The sequence below is a fragment of the Leucopleurus acutus genome (genome assembly GCF_964270905.1).
Source record: "Leucopleurus acutus genome assembly, chromosome: 1".
Taxonomy (NCBI): Eukaryota; Metazoa; Chordata; class Mammalia; order Artiodactyla; family Delphinidae; genus Leucopleurus; species Leucopleurus acutus.
This window is the reverse complement of record NC_139142.1, coordinates 165,489,412-165,508,970: the sequence shown is the minus strand read 5'-3', so window position 1 is coordinate 165,508,970 and position 19,559 is coordinate 165,489,412. Positions and strand designations below refer to the sequence as shown.

Sequence of the window (19,559 nt, the reverse complement as noted above, 5' to 3'; positions counted from 1 at the left end):
GGAGCACAGGCTCCGGACGCGCAGGCCCAGCGGCCACGGCTCACGGGTCCAGCCGCTCCGTGGCATGCGGGATCCCCCCGGACCAGGGCACGAACCTGTGTCCCCTGCATTGGCAGGCGGACCCCCAACCACTGCGCCACCAGGGAAGCCCTTAAGCTGTTTCTTAAGGTTGGAATTCTGTCCATGGAGTTTTGTCTAAACTCAGCAGATTTTCTTCCTTTGCTGGGCTCTGTTAAAAAAATTACTGAGTATTAAAATTATTTTACAGCTCGACTGTGAACACAGGTTTGATGAAGTTACAGCTCTACAGAGGGACTTTATGAACGATAATGCTTGCTTTTGTCATAAACTTATCCATAGTCTGGAGTTTGCCCATTTGCAAAAGAGAGAATATATGCATAATTTGGCAGGAAAAGTGGGGCCTGCCTCTTCCTTGTGACAGGAAGGCCCTGCTAAAAATGCTGGGCTGTTAAAGTGGCTACGAGTTAGTGGTGCTCATGCACTCACTTAGCCAGAAACATACTGCATTTAGGGAGATCTGATGGTTCCTCCACTGCCCTGTAAGGGGCCTCTGACCCCACCTCACCTCCTTCCAAAAATCCCTCCCCACTGACTCCCCACTTGACTGAAGACTTCCTTGGCACCCATATACCTAGCGTGTCACCATTAGTGACACTTATTTGTTGGTTTGCTGCTGTGTAAACATCATTCTATTGCCATTAAGCAGGTACAGACTATCTCTTACACCCAAACTGCAACAGAATGCTTGTATTTACTCATATTATTATTGGCGGATTCCTCAGTGCAAGATTGTTGATGGCTTCCTCAGAAATGATGACTTGATTTTACCTGAAATGAGACTACAAGACCTTCCCTTCCCTTTTCTTTAAGCTCCACGAGGGTGGGGAATTTGTTGGCCTTGTTCACAGTTGTGTCCTATTACCTAGAAGGGTGTCTTGCTGAATGAATCAAAGAATCAATGGATGAATTAATCACGGGTAATCTTTAGGCATCACTACTTCTCCCTCTTGCATTTCTGTCTGGTTGCTATTCACTGGATGCATTTATAATGAAGGTCTTCATGATATCTTCAAATGATTAATTAAACCAGAGAGTTAGGCTGAGTCTGACCACACACATTTCCAGGGCTAGTTAGTTGGCTGCTCTTTATCCTGAGGCAACATGTTAAGTCAGCTGGATATCATGTAGTTTTGGGACATCTGTTTCCCTCCTTCACTGGTTCAGCACCTCATCAAAGGTGAGCTAGTTTAGCAGCAGCTAGTCTGCTCTAACTACAGCAAGCAGGCGCTGGCTTCTGAGCCTAGAACTGGCTCTGGCTAGTGGGGAGGTGCGCTATAGGGACGAGAAGCCAGAGGGAGGGGATGGATCACTGACAAGCGGTTGTGTAGACTCAACAAGGAGGAATTTACCGGAAGCATGAACTCCTGTGTGGCCCCTGCAGAGGCAGACGAGCCCTCCCCGCTCCACCTTGGCATATAGGAAGCATGGCTGCCATCATCCCAGTGCTGAAAAGGCTCATTGCCCTCAAGCCTTGGCAGGAAAAAAAAGGTTATGCTGGTTTAAAGTAAGCCACTGTCATTTAGCAAGTAGATCTCATTAAACTGTTGGGGGGACCTGAACTCATTAAAGTGTTGGGGGCGCACATAGGCGATGGTGTCTCCTTGACCTGCTGCCAGTTCCTGTGTGTAGGGCCACAGGATCTTAGCCTTAGCATTAGTCCTCTGTGCTCTAGAGGATAAAGTTGCCTGTTTCTCTCCTCTTTGCAGGAGGCTGATGTGACAATGATTATGAGTATCAAGATCTTTGAGGTCTCAAGGAGAAGTGGTGTAGACCACGCCTGCAAAATGTTCAGCACCTCACAGATGTTGGTCAGTTTCCTAGCTTAAACCTTTGCCTTAGTTTGAACATCATGGATCGGCAAACGCGTGAGTCGTGTGCTTGGCCAGCAGCAGATGGCGCTGTTGCAGCAAAATGAAATCAGGCTGTTGCTGAAGAGTCTGCGCGTTGAAAAAAAAATGAAAACAAACTTGTCCTACATCCTCCTGCTTGTCAAATCCAGGGCTCTCTGAACACAAAGTCAGTGTTCACAGTAATCTGACAGCACTTGGTTTAGGAGGGGACTTCAGCGATTCTGATTTTTACAGATGCTAGAAGCCTTGCCAAAAACGGGACCACTTGCCAGGTGACAAGGGCCTCCTGCCAGGCCCTGCTCCCTCCCTCGGATCCTGTGGCGGGCCCTTTGCTCATTGCTCTAATATTCCAGTCACTGGGCAGGATGGGACTTCAGTTAACTCTGGTTACATAATGGCTATGAATTGGGAGTTGAATATTTTTAGCCAAGCCAAAATAAAGGAACATGTCCTGGCTCACCAGAGTATAGAGAGGAGTGAAGGGGAGGATTCCCATCAGGAGGACGAGGGGACTAACCTAGTCCTGCAATATTAGAGCTGGAGAGACCGCTGAGGTCCCCAGGCCCAATGACTGCTAAACGTGGCTAAATCTCAGCAGTCACCTGTGAAATGTGTCTAAACGCAGATTCCCGGCCCTGTGACGCAGATGCATGAATCAGGATCTCCAGGGCTGGGGCCCAAGAAAATGAGTTTATTTCTAACACGATCCTCCAAGTGATTCTTAATGAAGTGAGGCAGTCGCTAGTTCACTAGATTGGTCTTTGTCATCCACTGATCTAGTCCACTTCTCCTTTTACAATGAATAACGATGATAATTAACAGTTACTGACTTAACTTTCTACATGCCTGGCACTGTTGCAAGTAGTTCATGCCCATTAACTCATTTGACCCTCATAATGGCGCCATGGGGTAGGTACCATTTATTATTACTGTCATCTGCATATTGCAGGTGAGGACAACTGGAACCTAGGCCCTGGCGCTGGAACTCAGGGAAGGTTCCAGCAGGGATGTCTTTCATGTCTATTTTTGGGTACATTTAAATTCTCCGTTTTGGCCAGCTTTAAGGCTCAGGCAGAGGCTGAATTCCGAGCTTGCATTTGCCCTTTGGATGTGTTGACTTCACATTCCAGTAACAGATATTTTTAGAAATAACGTAGCCCCTTATCCATTAGAAAATGACAAGATAGGCTTAAATTACACCATGAGAGATATAGGTGAGGCAAAAAGGAAGGATTCATTTATTAACTATAAGGACTCTTTGGCATTAGACTGGATCAATCAGGGAGCTTTTTGTTTGTTTGTTTTTACTTTTTTTGTGTGATTTTGGATTTCAAGAGTTCTTTAATAAACTGGCCATACCCATTGGTAATACAAAAGACATTATCATGAGCAGTGAGTACAGGAAAAAATATGAATGCATTTAAAGAGTCTGGAAAGATGTGTGTGTGAGTGTGGTGTGTATGAGTGTGTGTGTGTGTGTGTGTGTGTGTGTGTGTGTGGGTGAATGTGTGTGTGTGGTGACTCTGGAGTGATCTAGGACAACACTGATCTGGTGGGAGGTCAGAGAAGACGATAATGCCCTCCTAGGACTCCTCCTTCAGGGTTCTGTTGTCGGGAGACTAAGGGGAGAGGTAAACCTTTACCCAGTAGGTCATCTCTTGTGTGTGATTCTGGTATGCCTGAGAGAGATGACTATTTGACAGTGAGGGCATGGATTAAATGGTTTCTAAAGACCCCTTCCAGATGCCACCTGAGACTCAATTCTTTGGTAGACAGGAGGAATCTGGGGTCATAAGGCCCAGTTCTCAGACCCTGGTTCACCAAGTCTCCTCTGTTTTCATAAACCCACAGTTCTACAAAACTCCTGGAGCACGAACAGAGTTAAGTCGTCTCACAGAGACTCCAAAGGGGAACAGCAGCTATTAAGGGGGGCTTTGGCTTATTCAATTACAGATCTGATCCCAAAATAGAGCTGCATATCCCAGGCTTAAGGGGTCTGATAGGACAAATCCAGTGTACGATGTGGAAGCAAAACAAGGTGAATCCAAGACCCAGGAACTTCTGCTCAGTCTGCCCCAGCATTTCCCCTGCTCTTCATGGACCAATGTCTGGTGCACTGGGGCATCTCAATAAACGAGTGCTAACTGGAGGACCAACGGCAGAAAGAACTGGGAGCATGTGGCCGGGATCACTCACCTCAGTGCACTGTAGCCCTGGCACACGCTGACGCAGCACAGAACCTTTTCTTGGTTGGCCTGGGTCTCTCCCAAGTATTTACACACGATGTTACCACCCAGGCTAAAGCCCACGACCACCAGCTGGGTCAGGGGATATGTCTTCTTGATGTAGTTTACCATGGCTCCAAATTCCCAGGTGCAGCCTATGGGCAGAGAGGTAAGATGACTTGGTCATTTCGGGTGCAACAAAGATTGGAGAAAATGTGAGCTGGAAGGTTACTAAGTGGATGTTAAGACTCTACTAGAGAGAGAGAGAGAAATATCTACGTACGCAGCCAGCCCTCTGTATCTGCTGGTTCTGCATCCGTGGATTCAACCAAATACAGATTGAAAATATTCAGAAAAAAAATCCCAGAAAGTTCCAAAAAGCAAAACTTGAATCTGCCGTGCACCAGCAACTATTTACATAGCATTTACATTGTATTAGGTATTATAAGTAATCTAGAGATGTTTTAAAGTATACAGGAGGGTGTGCATAGGTTATACACAAATATTATGCCATTTTATATATGGGACTTGAGCATCTGTGGACCTTGGTATCCGTGGGGATCCTGAAACCAATCCCCTGAGGATACTGAGGGATGACTGTATAGGAGTGTGTGTGTGTGTATGTGAGTGTGTGTGTGTGTGTGTGTGTGTGTGTGTGTGGAGAGAGACACATACATTCAGCCAGACAGGCAGACTTCTCTTTGGCTGCCTGCAGCGAAGTTCCCAGATGCCCCTCAGTATTAGAGGAAACACGACATTAGTAGTGCCCATGAGGGAAGGGACCATGTATCAAACACTTGTACAATGCTCCTTTAAAGATGGGTTGTAAGAAACCTATCTGGATACTCATGGAAATTAAAACAGATATTCAGGGTGTACATGAGCACCTGTGTTTGCACACACAGGTAAACAAAAGCAAGAGCAATACTCTTTGGGGTTAGATTCTTAGGCTACAAAATAGGATGTTACACCCACATGTACAATGATTCATGGTGTTAAGAAAAGTACCAAGTGGATGTTATTTACAGGACTGCCTTGTCAATGTGGGGAAGGGAAGGAGAGACAAACTTTAGTCCAGAGGGACGGCCAAGATGCTCTGTGGGATTAGGATAAAATGTTCTTGGTGACATAGGGACAGGTGCCGTGGGAGACAGACCCATTCAGAAACATACAGAGGAGACTTCTGAACGGAGAGGGTGTTTGGGCCCAGTCTGCCCAGGAGGGATGATGTCAACTGGTGTCCCCTTGGGAAGTTGGTGAAGTCATGTTATGTCTCAGCAGCTTTGCGAAGAGGAGAAGGTTAGCGGCCATACAAATGAAGGGGTTCATCACATCCTTCTAAGGCCCAGCCCCAGACTCAGCAGGGAGACAACTTAAAATAAAACCTAACAGGGAAAGTGAGGGACTTTGCCAAGAGGCATGTACGAGACAGACCAGCATGAAGACGGTATGGATTTTGTTCGTTGAAAAAAAAAAAATGAAAACAGACTTCTTCCACATCTTCCTGCTTATCAAAGCCAGCTCAGAGGGCTGGACATTCCTAAGAGAGTTGAACGGCTCCTCTCCTAACCCACAAACCCTGAGGGACACGACCTTCTGAGCCGGGACAAGCTCCCCCTTGGATCTGTCTTCCTCTTAACAGTGGAAGGCCAGCACAGCCCCATGCAGGGGTTCTCAGCCCATGGGGTACAAAGAATCACCTGGAGAGGGTGTTAGAAACGGGCATTCCTGGGTTTCACCCCTAAAGAGGCTTATTCAGTAAGATGGTGGCCAGGCCCAGGAATCTGCATTAAATGTGTTTTGTTTTGAGTTGGTTATTCATGCACATGGTACAAAATTCAAATGACATAAAAGATGTGGTAAAAGGTACTTTTCTATACCCTTTTTAAATATACCAATGGCAGGGCTTCCCTGGTGGCACAGTGGTTGAGAGTCCGCCTGCCGATGCAGGGGACATGGGTTCGTGCCCCGGTCCGGGAAGATCCCACATGTCGCGAAGCGGCTAGGCCCCTGAGCCATGGCCGCTGAACCTGCGCGTCCGGAGCCTGTGCTCCACAATGGGAGAGGCCACAACAGTGAGAGGCCCGCGTACCGCAAAAACAAAACAAAACAAAACCAATGGCAGCATACATATTGCTTAGCACTGTTTTTTTTTTTTTAACAATATGTTTCAGAAGCCATTGTGTAACAATACACATAAAGCTGCCTTCTTTTTTATTTTTATTTTTAATGAGGTATAACATACACCCGGGAAAGTGCACAATCGATGAATCTATGCATTTACACCCATGCAACCACTGTGCAGATCAAGACGGAAAATATTCCTGACACTCCTAGAGGCCCCCTCGCGCCTCTTTCCAGACAAGATCCCCCAGACTTTGACTAACGATTGCAATTTGAAAGTGTTCAGAGCTCCTGAGGCTTGGAAGGTGGCAAAAGATGCTTAAGACTAGGGGAAAAACTGGGGGCCAAGAGCTGCTCCCTCCCAACATGGAAAGACCCAGGCGTCACCCTGAAAAGGAAGTATGTCTCTCTCTCCATTGAGATATAAGAGATCAAGTCTCCTATTTTTCTCCCTCCTGCACCCAGCAGAGGGCGGTGCACCTTGCAGCCCTTCAATAAATAGCTGATGAATTGAGTGGATTCTGAAGGCCTCTGATGGGTCCTGGTGACAGCCTCCTGGAGCAACAAAAAGCTGGTCCAGAGGGAACCCTGACTCTTAACTTAGGAATCTGAAACGTCAGACTTTTGTCCCCACCTAGGTTATTTATCCAAGTTTCTCTTTTTAAAAAGGTAGCAATAGAAGGAATGTTATATCTCTGGGAAACGCTAGGTTTAAAATGGGGAGATGTGATGTAAAAGAGGGGGGAGTCTTCAAACACACTCAGCTGATATCACGGCTGCTCAGGCATGCAACAAATAAAGAATTCAGAACTCTTGTTAGAGACATTTGTTCACCTCTCTTAGGCCATAAGAGGCCTTAAAAACACAGCGTTAATGAGGCAGTCTGGCCCCATGGCTGAGTGAAAGAGCTCTGTGGTCACACTGTTTAGGGTAGGCCCCTTTAGTGGCCCCCAATGCTCTCAACTTCCCAATGATGACAAGCAAATCCTGGGGTACAAGGAAAATCTATACCTCTGGGCTCCCTGCTGGAGGTTCAGAGTCCACAGATACAGCATGGGGTCTGGCAATGGGTACTTTTAACAAATACTCCAAATGATTTTTATCCTGAGGGAACTTTGGAAAATACCTTGGGCAAGTTACCAAACCATTCTGGGTCTGTTTCTGCATCTGTAAAATGGAGGTAATAATGGTGAATACCTTACAGAGTTGGTTTGCAGGACTGAGTAAAGTGATGTAGGTAAAAGGCTTAGACCAGGGCATAGTAAGTATTCAATGTTAACTATTATTATAACTGTTACTTCTCTTCTCTTTTAAAAATATTATTTAAGTACACCCATGTTCATAGCAGTTTTTATTCACAACAGCCAAAAGGTGGAAGCAACCCAAGTGTCCATCAACAGATGAATGGATAAACCAAATGTGGTACATGTATACAATGGAATATTATTCAGTCTTAAAAATGAAGGAAATTATGACACATGTTGCAAAGTGGATGAATCTTGAGGACATTATGCCAAGTGAAAAAAGCCAGACATAAAAAGACAAATACTGTCGGATTCCACTTACATGAAGTACAAGGAGTAGTCAAATTCACAGAGACAGAAAGTAGAATGGTGGTTGCTAGGGGCTGGAGGGAGGGGGAATGGGGAGTTGTTGTTTAACGGGTACGGAGTTTTAATTTTGCAAGATGAGAAGTGTTCTGGAGATTGATTGCACAACAATGTGAATGTATTTAACACTACTGAACTGTACATTTAAAAATGATGAAAATGGTAAATTTTTGTGTATTTTACCACAATTAAAAAAAATCATTTAAACAAGGGATTGTAGCTTAACACTTGAAAAGGCCAATCTAGATTTCTAGATTTTTCTCCAAAGCAGTGTTCTGTGATCTGACTGCACATTAGAATTACCTGAGGATCTTGTAAAACAACAACAAATACTAATGCCTGGGCCCTCCCCAAACTAATTAAATCAGACTATCTGAGGGTAGGACCCGGGCATGGGTGTTCTTTTATGAGATCTACAGGGGACTCCAAAGTGCAACCAGGGCTGAGAACCACTGTTCCAGGGAACAAGGATCCGTTTGGCTCAGACTAATAGGAGAAAGCATTCTTTAAGGCATACTCCCACTTGGTCTCTGGACCAGCCTCTTCAGACTTCCCTTTCCACTTGCAGTAAGCAATCTGCCCACACGGAGGCACTGCCCTGCCTTTTGGAAGCTTCTGAAGCAGGGCTGTTGCCCTGGTAGCTGCTTTCCAAATATTTCCTCAAAGCCAGGTTTCTGTAGTGGGTGAACCCCTGCTCAACCCAACAGGGCAGCTCTACCGGGTCCATCAAACTCCTAACAAAAACAATCTTTAAAGCCCTAAATACACACAACTGCTTTCTGGTAATCGTTCTTGTAGAGTGGATCAGAAAAGCTGCATTGAGGTTAAATATTACTGCAAGAAAAATGCACTAGCCCAGCGGTTCTCAAAGTGTGGTCCCTGGCCCAGCGGCATTAGCATTGCCTGGGAATTGTTCAAAATGCAAGTTCTTATGCCTCACGCCACCTACTGAATCAGAAACTCTAGGGGTGGGGTCTAAACAGAGGGCTCATTAAGACACAGATTGCTAGGTCCCAACTCCAGAATCTTTGATTCAGGAGGTCTGGGTGGGATGAGAATTTTCATTTCTAGCAAGTTCCCAGGCAATGTTGGTCCAGGGAACACACTTTGAGAACCCCTGTCTGAGTTGATAGGAAAGGTGGGTAAAATCTTCAATTTTCTGTTTCTTTTGGCCTCTCCCGTTGCGGAGCACAGGCTCCAGGCGCACAGGCTCAGCGGCCATGGCTCACAGGCCCAGCTGCTCCGCGGCATGTGGGATCTTCCCGGACCGGGGCACGAACCCGTGTCCCCTGCATCGGCAGGCGGACTCTCAACCACTGCGCCACCAGGGAAGCCCTCTTTTGTCTTTTAAAAGGGCGGTTCAGAGAGATGCTTCATGTCACTCACAGTTAAATAAATGCAAATTAAAACGACAATTCACAATCCTTTTCCACTGCCCATATTAGAAAAGATCAACTTTGCCGATACCCAGCACTGGGGAGGGTGTGGGTACCGGGACTGCTGGTCCATCCACTGATGTGGGAGTGGGCACTGGAATAGCCTTCAGAAGGCAATGTGGTAACATTTATTAATGCTTTCAAAAGGACAAACCTCTGGTCCTGCAATTCCACTTTGGGGGACTTTATACTGCAGATGTGTGCGAAGATATATGTGCAAGAATGTTTCCTGCAGCGCTGTTTGCAGCAGCAAAGGATTGGAAATAACCTAAATTTCCACCAGTAAGAGGACTAGTTAAATTGCTGTGAAAAAGAATGAGGTAGAGTCCGGTCTGCTGATGTGGAATGACCCTGACCCAGCTTACTGAGGGGCTAAAACAAGAGCGAAGCAGTGGGATGGCACCATCTCCTGTGTGTACTTGTGTTTTTAAAGGGATTATATGTGTATACATATCTGATTGAATATTTGCTGAAAAACTATAGCAGTTATTATTATTTTTTTTTTTTTGAAGAGGAAAACCAGGGGCTAGGATGGGAGGAAGACATAGTTTGACTTATTGCTATACAGATTTTTGCACCATTTGAATGTTTTTCCTGTGTATATACATTACTTTTTCAATAAAAATCCAGCCAGTTAAAAAATCTAGTGAAAATCAAGAATAATTTCTTAAAAAGATGTTTAAATATCCTTAGACCAGTTTCAACTATGTTAAATACACCCAACACATCCCTCATGCTGGGGCAGTGATGTGTGCAGCTTGTGATGGGGACATTATTTGCCTGTACAAGAAATGGTACTAAGGGACTTATTGTCAATTGTTTCTACCACCATTTCCTTGGGACTCTGTCTAATTTTTTCATCCCTTGGCTAATTATTTGTATCTTTAAGTTTTGTTCTACCATTGAATGAGCCTCTCTATTAGACTATAAACGCCATCAAGCAAAGATATTCCTGGTGTTGTTCACCACTGTATCTGTGGGGCCTGGCACTCAGCAGGCACTCAGTCAGTATCATCTAAACGAATGGGAAGGAGTCACTACGTTCCAGGCCCTGTGCTAGGCCCTGTGAGTGAGTGGGAGCAACGGGCTTTGGACCCATGTCTAACCCCATAGCCCAAGTCCTTTGTCTTGTATCCCAAATCTACATAAGTAATTGCATGGCCAGGATTTATTTTTCAATTGTGAAAAGTCTTACTTTTTCACCATCTGATGCCTTTTGGACCTACCTATCTTTATCCAGGTCTGAGACTAATTATTTGAGACCTAGAGGAGATGTTCAGATGTCACTGGGGCAGTTACAAAACTTGGATTTTGTAACTCGGATTTGCTACACTACTGAGGAGCAACTACAGCTAATCGTGTAGGCACTTTGGGAGCCTCAGTTTAATTAGATTCAAGCACTTCTGATCTGGATAAAAGGCCAGGTCTACATAATCCTAGACAAGCTGTTGGGTGTTTTGTGAAGAGCTGCCATCTCTCCCAGGCAAGGGAAAGGCAAGGACATGGTGTCTGTCCAGCTCCAGGATCAGCCCGCTGGTAGATGCAGGGTCCTCCCGGGATCTCCACCGGTTGTCAGTTACCAAACACCCTCAGTGTCTGGGAACCCCTCCCTGGGTTCTTTTATTAAGAGCTGCAGCTACCTGTTTTTTTAATACTAGGAGGATTGTAATGAGGTTCTATGTATTTAATCCTTAAAGGATTAGCACCAGTAACAAGATTTAGGTATATAATCTTTTTTTTTTAAATGTTTCTATAGCCCACTTTTAAAAAAATTTTAATCATATTTAAGTGTACAGTTCAGTGGCACTAAGTACATTCACATTGTTGTGCAACTCTCACCATCATCCATCTCCCGAATTTTGCACCTTCCTAAACTGAAACTCTGTCCCCATTAAAGAGTAACTCCCCATTCCCCCTCACCAACCCCGCCACCGACCCCGGCCCCTGGCATCTACCAATGTACTTTCAGACTCTATGAATTTGACTGTTCTAGGTCCCTCGTATAAGTGGAATCAAACAGTATTTGTCTACAGACAAATGTATATTGGAATGCATTTTTAAGGTTAACTTAATATATGTCCTGCAAACAGATTGTACCTTTTTCTCCCCCCTGTGCTATACAGTAGGCCCTTATATAATCTTGCTGCAGCTTTTTTTTTTTTTGTGTGGTACGCGGGCCTCTCACTGTTGTGGCCTCTCCCGTAGCGAAGCACAGGCTCCGGACACACAGGCTCAGCGGCCATGGCTCACGGGCCCAGCCGCTCCGCGGAATGTGGGATCTTCCCGGACTGGGGCACGAACCCGTGTCCCCTGCATTGGCAGGCGGACTCTCAACCACTGCACCACCACGGAAGCCCTTGCTGCAGCTTTTTAAGACGACGAAATAGGAGGCACTAACCTGGCCTTAGACAGATGAGTACCACAGGCCTATGTTGGAAAAGCAAACTGCCGAGGACAGGAGAGACCTTTTTCTTGTACCATCTATTTCAAAAGCCATTTCCCCCAAAATGGCACTATCATGACTCAGTCAGCTCGAATACAAGGACCCAGAGACGTGGTCTTCCTTGTGGATGGAGACTTTGAGTCATCTCTGTATCCTCCACACCAGGCACATGGTGGGCGTGCCATTGATGGAGCTCGGTAAGAAGGAAGTTTGAATCATGCGGCATGAAAGCACACAGTATCAGCCAGCGTGACTGAGCAGGGGACGGGAAAGAAGAACCTAAATGTCCTTCCCACTAAATTTAATGCAAGAGAGTGGTCAGCTAACAACATGGCTCGCTGGCAGACTGTTGGGGGCCTAGCAGCCCCTAGCATTTTCATAGTGAAGGTGTGTGAGTCATTTCCTAGAGCTGTGGGCAAGCTGCTGCAAAGCTGACTCATTCGGGAAGAAAACAGCTGTGGAAATAAAGTGAGAGCCCTCTTTGCCCACCATATGAATTTGCCTTGTCTTTAACTCTGAAACAAAGATTTTCGCAAATGAGTGCTGTTGGCTTTGTTTCCCGGGGTACAGGATGCTGAAAACTGCCCTCTTCTGTCTGAAGGTTAAATATTCAGATCTCATCCAGAAAGCACAGACCTGTCGAGGCTCCTCCACAGTTCTGCTCACAGTATTACTCCCCAACATGTCCCTAAACTCTGGGCCCCTCCCTGGGCACCCTCTCAAAGCTCAATGACTCTCAGCAGACGGTCTTGTCAGATGTTTTACTAAGATGCTTGAACGTCTGCAAATTCACTACCTTCGCTTCCCCATTCTCCCTCTCTCTTCACCCACCTCCCCCCCTCCTCCCTTCCCACAGTGTCCTTCTGCCATTATAACACTCGACTGTTGCAGACGCAACACAGCTCCTGGCTGTCATCTGGAATCATGAATACGATTCAAAATGTAGTCTGCATCACAGATGTAAAGAACAAAGTATGGACACTAAGGGGGGAAAGTGGCGGTTGGGGGCAGTGGTGGTGGGATGAATTGGGAGATTGGGATTGACCTATCTACACTAATATGTATAAAATACATAGCTAATAAGAACCTGCTGTATAAAAAATAAATAAAATTCAAAAAAAAACTAAAATGGAGTCTGCATCAATTAAAATGGTAGACATGAAAAGCTTACAGAAACATTTATGTTCATGATCTAATCAAATATCTTCAGCTAGATTGAGCAGTTACTTCTACTTCTAACAAAGTAGAAGTTTCTTAAAAATCACTGTCTGCAACTCTTTGTGGCAAAATGCCTTGGATCATGTGGGTGACCTCTACAGCATGCTGTATAGCAGAGTGACCATACACCTTAGTTTGCCTGAGAGAGTCCTGGAGTTTGTCTGTTATTCTGATGCAGTTATTAGTAAGGTCCTTTTTCACTCTCATAAGTGACCCAGTTGGGTTGCTAAATTATATGGTGACCCCAGGTACAGGGCTTCCCTCCCTTCTAAGATGGAAATGCTATCCCCTAAGCAAGGCAAAATTTTCTGATCTTACATTGAGGTTCCAAAAGACAGTTAAAAAAAAAAATCCTGTATTAAACCCAATTGGACATTAATGAGCTCCTCCTCCAAGCAACAGAAGATGATGCTGTGATTTCATGTACCTCTTCTCAGCTTGATGTCTAATGTAAGAAAGCCAGATGTTTAGAAATAAGGGAAGAGCCCACTTCACTGTTTAAACTCACAGGAAAAGGCAATTTAAATCGTTTGAGACCATTTTCAATGTCAAAATGTCCTAGGTTGGTGTTCGGTCCTAAGTTCTTAGGAGGCTCATGATTCTAAGGGACTCAGTCACCTTATTGACTGAGTCACCAATGCAAGGTTATTATTTTTATTCCTTTCATCTGATATAGAAAAGACTTTTTAAAAATCTTAAATTTTTCCTCTAATCAAGATCAAACTCATAGACCCTTTGTCACTTGGCTCTTAACTTGGCTCTTAACTTTCTGGTCATAAGACTTCAAGGTCAGTCTTAGAAATGGAGGTCAGAATAACCACAACTGGATCATTCTGGTTTTTAGTTCGTTTCCTTGGCTGGTGGACTTGATCCAGCTCTACTTTGCCCTGAATATGAATACTGGACTGCTGGGATAAGGCATTTAGCCAAAGATAAAGATGGAGCAGAATATTTCCTGAATTTACTGGTCCCCTGCAGCATCACTGACGACATTACTCACATTCCTAACACTGCCTAGGTTAAAAAATCAATTAAGTCAATTGTTCACTACCGCAGTGTTCCAATTAAAGATTAGGCCCTGTATGATAAATACACTTCAAAAAAATCTTCAAGACTTCTATGCTTTCCTTCATTTTCGAGTGTTATTCATTGATCTCATCCAGAAGATAGGGTTATGGACCCCCGGTCTGTTCCAGCAAAGTATCGTACTTAAATAAGAAATTTAAAAGACTGATAAATTCTACCCTTGTGGGTTCTACTAGTCATCCTAACAGTTTCACATTTTGTCTTTGGTCAGATCAGATAATGTCATGTAACTCATCAAAAGGGAAATCTTTAATATCTGCTGGTTAAAAAAAAAAATCTATGAACTATTCTGAGGCAAGTGGTAAGGAAATTTTTTAAAGAATGAAAATAATTTTTAGAAAGTTAAAATATAGCTAATAAACATGTACTACAATAAAAACAACTTTCCAGTACTGATTTTGAATATAGAAGCCAGTAACATTGAGCTGGAGGTGTGTGACCACCCCCCCTACCCTCAGCCTGGGCCCACCAGATTTGGCAAGGAGCCAGTACTGAAGGTTATGAAGCTGGAAAGCAAGCACTGCACCCTTCAAAATAACCACCGGGGCCTTGCCATACCTGTAAAAAGAGTCATAACTCAGACCAAGCTCAAAACAGAAATTTATGCTCAACGAGCACTGCTTCTCAAATTGGCCCTTATGACAGTTCACAGGCAGTCAACTGTTTGAAGCCGACATAGAGGCTAGGCCATTTAATTGTTCAAGTAAACTTTCACCTTTTCTCCTCTAAGTGGGCTCACAGAAAACACAAAGTAAGAGTGAAAGACTAATAAAGACAATAATCATTGGCATTTACTGGTATTTGCTGGGTCTCGTGCTGTGTACTTTTATATTAATGCTACTTCCCAACTGTGGAATTCAAATTCCCATCTGTTGGACTCTAAAACACTGCCTTTTCCTTATGCAGGCGTTCCCTGAGCAACTCTCTCTAAGTGATACACTTTATGCAGGAGATTAACAAGAACATAATATAAAAATTGAATATTAAAATCTGGCCCCTGTCCTTAAAAAGGCTGCTGTTGGTAAATATTCTTTTTGGACAAGCCCAGCCAGTAAGTGCAGACTGATTGGGACTATTTCCCCCCCTTCCCTCAATGGTGAGCTGTTCTTCACTAGAATGGGAGCTTCCGGAAAGCAGGGACTTGAATTCCCACCTGTATTCTCATCACAGGGTCTGGCCTCATGAATGTCTGTAGGATGTGAGATAAACAAAAACCAGAGCCCAAACCCAACAGGCCTGTTTCTGTGGCTCTGAGAAGCTCCTGGCTGCTCTTTTGCCTTAAACCTAAAATGTATCCGACTGGGAACTATTTCCTTACTCCTTAGAAGTATCAGCAGGATGCAGTCCCTTACATGGAAAGGCTATGTAGTTGTTCAAAAGCATGGACTCTAGGACTAGACTGCCTGGGATGGAAACCTGGATCACCCACTCATCAGCTTTGTGATCTGGAGCAAGTTACTCAACCTTTTTTTAAAAAAAATTTTTATTGTAGTATAGTTGATTTACAATGTTGTGTTAGTTTCAGGTGTACACAGCAAAGTGAATCAGTTATACATACACACATATCCACTCTTTTTTAGATTCTCTTTCCATCTAGGTCATTACAGAGTATTGAGTAGAGTTCCCTGTGCTATACAGTATGTGCAAGTTACTCAACCTTGCCGGGCCTCAGTTTCTTCATCTGTAAAAGGGGGATGACTGATTTAATACATCCTATAAAGTACTTAGAACAGTGCCTGGCACACAACAAGTGCAATGTAAGCGACAGCTACCAATAAAAACAGTAATGACCACTACCACCATAGTGGGGACAAATCTTTTTAATGCTCAACTATCTCCCTGCTCCCCTTTATTCTAATAAGCAATATCATAAATAGGAAATGAACACTACGGCAGAGGTGGTACTGAGTTGAAGTTAAGAATCACGCAGTTTGAATGCTGGTCCTACCACTTACTGGTTGTGTGACCCCAGGCAAGGTACTTAACCTCCCTGAGCCTGGGAAGTGGGGAAACTAACGCCTACCTCCCAGGCATCAGGAGGATCAAGGGAAGTAATACCCGTGCATGCTCAGCACATGCCCGGCACTGTTAGTGTGAGATAAATGGTAACTGCTGTCATGCAGGATTTTCCTTAATGAATTTATCTTTCAAAGGCAGAACTAAGGATTCATGTGATTCTAAGTCACAAGAATGTAAGGTTATCCATTTAGGAAATTCTTCTGTTCAAGAGATCTATTTTCAACAATTTCTAATCACATCAGCAAAGATGCCCAATAACAAGGGATTAGTGCTTACGTGGTTTAGAACAGAGTTAGTTTGATAAGCAGGAAAAGGTCTTTTGCAATTTTCTCAGAAAGAGAGGGGTGTGTGTGTGTGTGGGGGAAACAGGAAATGAAGAATGAGGGCTTCATGCTCATGCCCTCTTTAGTTTGCTCTGGTCAAGGTCACAGTTTCCAAAGGCCCCAAGAGTATCACAGTGACTGGAAGGCCTGCCATCTGCTCCAGAGCGACACGGTTTACATAAGGACAGGTCATACAACCATAAGGCACACCTGTTTGAGGCATGCTAGTCTGCACAACATCACCTTCCATCCACAAACTGTCATTTCGCACCCTTCCTCTCAGTCCTCATTCAGGCAACACCGACCTAGTGAGCACTTTCTATGGGCCAAGCAGGGTTCGAGGCCCTGTGGGGCTAGAACAGGAGCACAAAGACCCCGGGCACTTGTGGAGGGGAATTGGGGATGGAGAGACAGGAAATAAACATGTAAACAAATACAACATTTCATCAAACCATACGTGCCTTGAAGAATGTGAAGAGGGGGATTAGACAGAGAATGACTGGGGGCGAGGGGAGTCTTGGAAGGGTTCTCTAAGAAGGTGCCATCTTGGTTGAGTCCTGCATGACAAGGTGAAACCTGGTGAGACAAGAGAAGGGCCCTCCACACAGAACTTGGGCAGACCTGAGGTCAGCAGGCCCCTCAGGCCATGCCTGGTGCCCACGTATGTTCTGGATGGGTTGTGCCATGTCCCAGGGATCTGGACCCCCTTCATGTCACATCCAGTTACCCCACATGGAAGAGGCTGACTTGACTGGGTCTATTAAAAGTGAAGGGAAGGAGGGACTTCCCTGGTGGCACAGTGGTTAAGAATCCGCCTGCCAATGCAGGGGACACAGGTTCGAGCCCTGGTCCGGGAAGATCCCACATGCTGTGGAGCAACTAAGCCCGTGCGCCACAATTACTGAGCCTGCGCTCTAGAGCCCGTGAGCCATAACTACTGGAGCCCATGTGCTCTAGGGCCCGCGTGCTGCAGCTACTGAAACCCGTGCACCTAGAGCCTGTACTCCACAACAAGAGAAGCCACCACGATGAGAAGCCGGTGCACCGCAACAAAGAGTAGCCCCCACTCGCCGCAACTAGAGAAAGCCTGCACGCAGCAACGAAGACCCAACACAGCCAAAAAAAAAGAAAAAAAAAGTGAAGGGAAGGAGATTTAAAAGAGGCTTAAGAAACCTCTGAGACAACTGTAATATATGGGACCTGATTTAGATCCCAAATTGAGCAAACTGTAATTAAAAAGGAAAATAACAAAGAAAGAAGTTAGCTGGGGAAACTGAACTACTATGAAGGAATACTGTTAAAGTTTTAGGTGTGATGATGGTACTGTGCTATGTTTATGTTATGGACTGAATTGTGTCCTCTCCAAATTCATATGTAAAAGTCCTAAGCCCCAGTACCTCAGAATGTGACTGTATTTGGAGACAGGGCTTCTAGAGAGGTAACTAAGTTAAAATGGGGTCATTAGGGTGGGCCCTAACCCAATATAATTGATGTCCTTATAAGAAAAGGAGATTAGGGCTTTCCTCGTGCTGCAGTGGTTAAGAATCCACCTGCCAATGCAGGGGACACGGGTTCGAGCCCTGTCCGGGAAGATCCCAGATGCCGCAGAGCAACTAAGCCTGTGCGCCACAACTACTGAGCCTGCGCTTTACAGCCTGCGAGCCACAGCTATTGAAGCCCGCACGCCTAGAGGCTATGCTCCGCAACAAGAGAAGCCACTGCAATGAGAAGCCCGCGCACCGCAATTAAGAGTATCCCTCGCTCCCTGCAACTAGAGAAAAGCCCGCGTGCAGCAACAAAGACCCAATGCAGCCAAAAATAAATAAATAAATAAATTTCAAAAACAAAACAAAACAAATGGTATGGATATTTGACAAAAAAAAAAGAAAGAAAAGGCGATAAGGACACAGACAGAGACACAGACATGGACACACAGAGAGACAGCCATCTATAAACCAAAGAAAGAAGCCTTTGCAAACCTGCCAACAGTTTGAACTTAGACTTCTAGACTCCAGAACTGTGAGAAAATACATTTCTTTAATTTAAGCCACCCAGGCTATGGTATTTTGCTTTGGTAGCCCTAGCAAACTAAAACAGTTTACAGAGAATCCATGTACCTTAGCATCACACTGAAACAGTCACAGATGAGATGATAGGCTGTCTGGGACTTTCTCCAAAACAATCTTGGAAGGGGGATGCAGGAAAGGTGTGGTTTATGGATGAAATAAGATTGGCCAGAAGCTGAGTACTTGTTGAGGTTGAGTGATGGGTACAGAGGGGTTTATTCTGAGTTCATTTTACTATTCTCTCTACTTTTCTATATTTTGAACATTTCTGTAATAAAAAGGTAAAAGAAAAATACTGAAGAGGAAACAAAGAATGTGTAACATCTACATCTGTGGCTCTCAGCCTGGGGCGGGGGGAACCTTACACTCCTGGGGGCTGGCCCCTGGCCTTGGTATATTTCAGAAGTTCCCCAGGGGAATTCTAATGTTGATAACCACTGAACTAGAAGTTCTTTATGGGAGAAACAAAGGAAGACTTGAAGGGAAGTTCCACATTCCTGGATAAGAAAACACTGTAACAACGAACTTTTCCAAGTTAATTTATACAATAAAATTTCTATTCAAAAATTGTGATACAGTGTGCTAGAGTTCACCAAAATCTACTTTCCCTCTCTGGGAACAACACACCTCCCCCACCCGACTGAAGTTAGATTTGACCATGTAATGTGCTTTGGCCAATAAATTGTGACCTCTACGGGTAATGCTCCCGATGGGGGCTGCTCCATGAGGCTGGGTGCTTGAGTGAGGATGGTGATGGGACATAGGACACCCCCGGCCAAGCCAGGATGGATTTGTCATGTGAGGAAGACATAAATCTTTGTTTTTAAACCAGTGAGATTTGGGGGTTGTTTCCACAGCATAATCGAGTCCATCTTGACTGGTACAGAAACTCAACACAGAACTTGACAAAGTAATTCTAAAGTTCAACTGAAAAAATAAACAGGCAGAGAGACAAACGCACACGCTGAAGAAGCAATGGGTCAGGGTGAATCCTATCAGATATTAGGCCATATTACAAAGCAACAGTAATTAAAAATGAATGATATTAGGTGTAGAAATAAAAGTCGACAAATATATT

At 44.6% G+C, this 19,559-nt stretch overlaps 1 protein-coding gene across 2 annotated transcripts in view; it reads right to left on the bottom strand.

Moving 5' to 3' along the window:
* ABHD2 (abhydrolase domain containing 2, acylglycerol lipase) overlaps nt 1–19,559 on the bottom strand; it is a 110,013-nt gene that overhangs the window by 21,289 nt on the left and 69,165 nt on the right. For both annotated transcript variants that reach the window (XM_082852184.1, XM_082852185.1), the window contains exon 5: nt 4,128–4,311. In XM_082852184.1, the coding sequence (XP_082708310.1) occupies nt 4,128–4,311 (184 nt within the window). The remainder of the gene's footprint in view (nt 1–4,127; nt 4,312–19,559) is intronic.